Below are 1,642 nucleotides of genomic sequence, written 5' to 3'. Positions count from 1 at the left end.
CTCTCCCACACGATTCCCCCCCCCCAACCCCTCTCGTCTACCTCCCGTCCTTTAACAAGAAAATTGAAATCTTATAACATAAGTCAAGCTTAAAATTAACTACAGGATTCCTTTACCAAAAATCAAAGGCAAAATGAAACACAAACATTTATAAATTTTCCCGAATATATCGTCTTTCTGCTCACCACCGGTATTTTATTTTTAGCTGAGAGTTTCTTCGAGTATAATGATATTTATTATTTATAATTTTAGCAAAGACGTTCGTAAAAAAAAATATAAACAAATAAAATGCAGACTAGAGAGACATTGCGATGAGATGGTAGCAAATTGTCCAGTCGACGACAGTTTCCTAATTCGTGACGGTTTCCGCACATAAATTATTTATGTTGTTGTTCGTTCATAAATACAATCCATAATATTATGTTCTTGTTTTTTTAATAATTATAACTACTTTGCTCTTGTCTATGATTGTGTTTATTTTGTTCTTGTTTGTAAATCAAATTGTTAAATTCTTGTTTACATGTATTATAAATACAAATGTTTTGTTTATGAATATTATTATTATTTGTGGGTGGTTGGTGGGTGCTCTGGTGTGGTTTGCTTCTTCTTTCCAATGAAAATTCTATCGTCCTTATCTCCCCTTCTTATTTTTGATGTTTGTTACTCTCTTGTAACACCTCTAATCTTCTGGCGCTCATATGACCTTATGCAGTTGCGAGCGCCGTAAATCTCTAACAAAAACAAAAAACAAACGACTTTTATTTTCTTGTTTACCATTATGATACGTTCCTGCTTATAATCATTACAGTTGTTATATTGTAAACTCATTAGATGTACTTTATATTTTTGTTTCCCACCTTAAAATTATTTATTAGATATATTCTGGTTTCCCCAGCTGGTTTCCCTAATGGACGTGCAAGAACAACGAGCTCGCCTGGAAAAGGCGCAGGTGGAATGTGGGCAGCGGATGCTGGACAGTCTGATGCTGGGCGGTGGTGGTGGTGGAGGTGGAGGTGGTGGTGCTCCCGCCGGCGCCCACTACAACAACATCTTCACCTGGAGCAGTCTCGTGGACTCAGACAACGCCACCGTCGCCTCCGCGGCCACAAGGACGGATTTTACACTACACATCGCTAACCTCACAAAGCCAGGTGGGTGCATTAACTACGCAACGTGACGAAATGGTTTCGTTTTAGAGCAATGCATCACCTTATTTCAAAGACTTTTTCGTTCTGTAGGTTTCTTCAGTAACCCATCGTTCTACATGCAGCTATTTGAGACATCTGATGGTTTTGTTTTGTTTAAGTAAGGTTTTACGGCGCTTGCAACTGCAAAAGGTCATATGAGCGCCAAAGGGTGGATGTCAACAGAGAAGTCTAAACGGGGAATCAGTCTTACTCTGCTCACCTCTCTAGCTCCAACAGCACAAAGTCTGCTTCGACTATCAAGGCATCCCGGGAAATAAGGGGTCACAAGAGAGTGACAAACATTCAAAAGAAGTAGAGGAAAATGACGATAGTAAGGAAGAGGAAAAAAGCAGTAGTTCCCCCTATGTTGTTCGGCACAGTGTTAGCATGACATTGATCAATCAGCCCATTTACAATTCTACTGTGCATGAGAACATGTTAATGACTCCCCCCAC

At 39.5% G+C, this 1,642-nt stretch overlaps 1 protein-coding gene across 1 annotated transcript in view; it reads left to right on the top strand.

Moving 5' to 3' along the window:
• LOC101857406 (parathyroid hormone/parathyroid hormone-related peptide receptor-like) overlaps positions 1-1,642 on the top strand; it is a 171,920-nt gene that overhangs the window by 75,953 nt on the left and 94,325 nt on the right. The window contains exon 2 of the mRNA XM_035969859.1: positions 896-1,151. Within this exon, the coding sequence (XP_035825752.1) occupies positions 908-1,151 (244 nt within the window). The 5' untranslated portion in view covers positions 896-907. The remainder of the gene's footprint in view (positions 1-895; positions 1,152-1,642) is intronic.

The sequence above is a fragment of the Aplysia californica genome, unplaced genomic scaffold (genome assembly GCF_000002075.1).
Source record: "Aplysia californica isolate F4 #8 unplaced genomic scaffold, AplCal3.0 scaffold00190, whole genome shotgun sequence".
Taxonomy (NCBI): domain Eukaryota; kingdom Metazoa; phylum Mollusca; class Gastropoda; order Aplysiida; family Aplysiidae; genus Aplysia; species Aplysia californica.
Note: the sequence above shows the minus strand (reverse complement) of the source record. Positions and strands in the feature narration are given on the sequence as shown.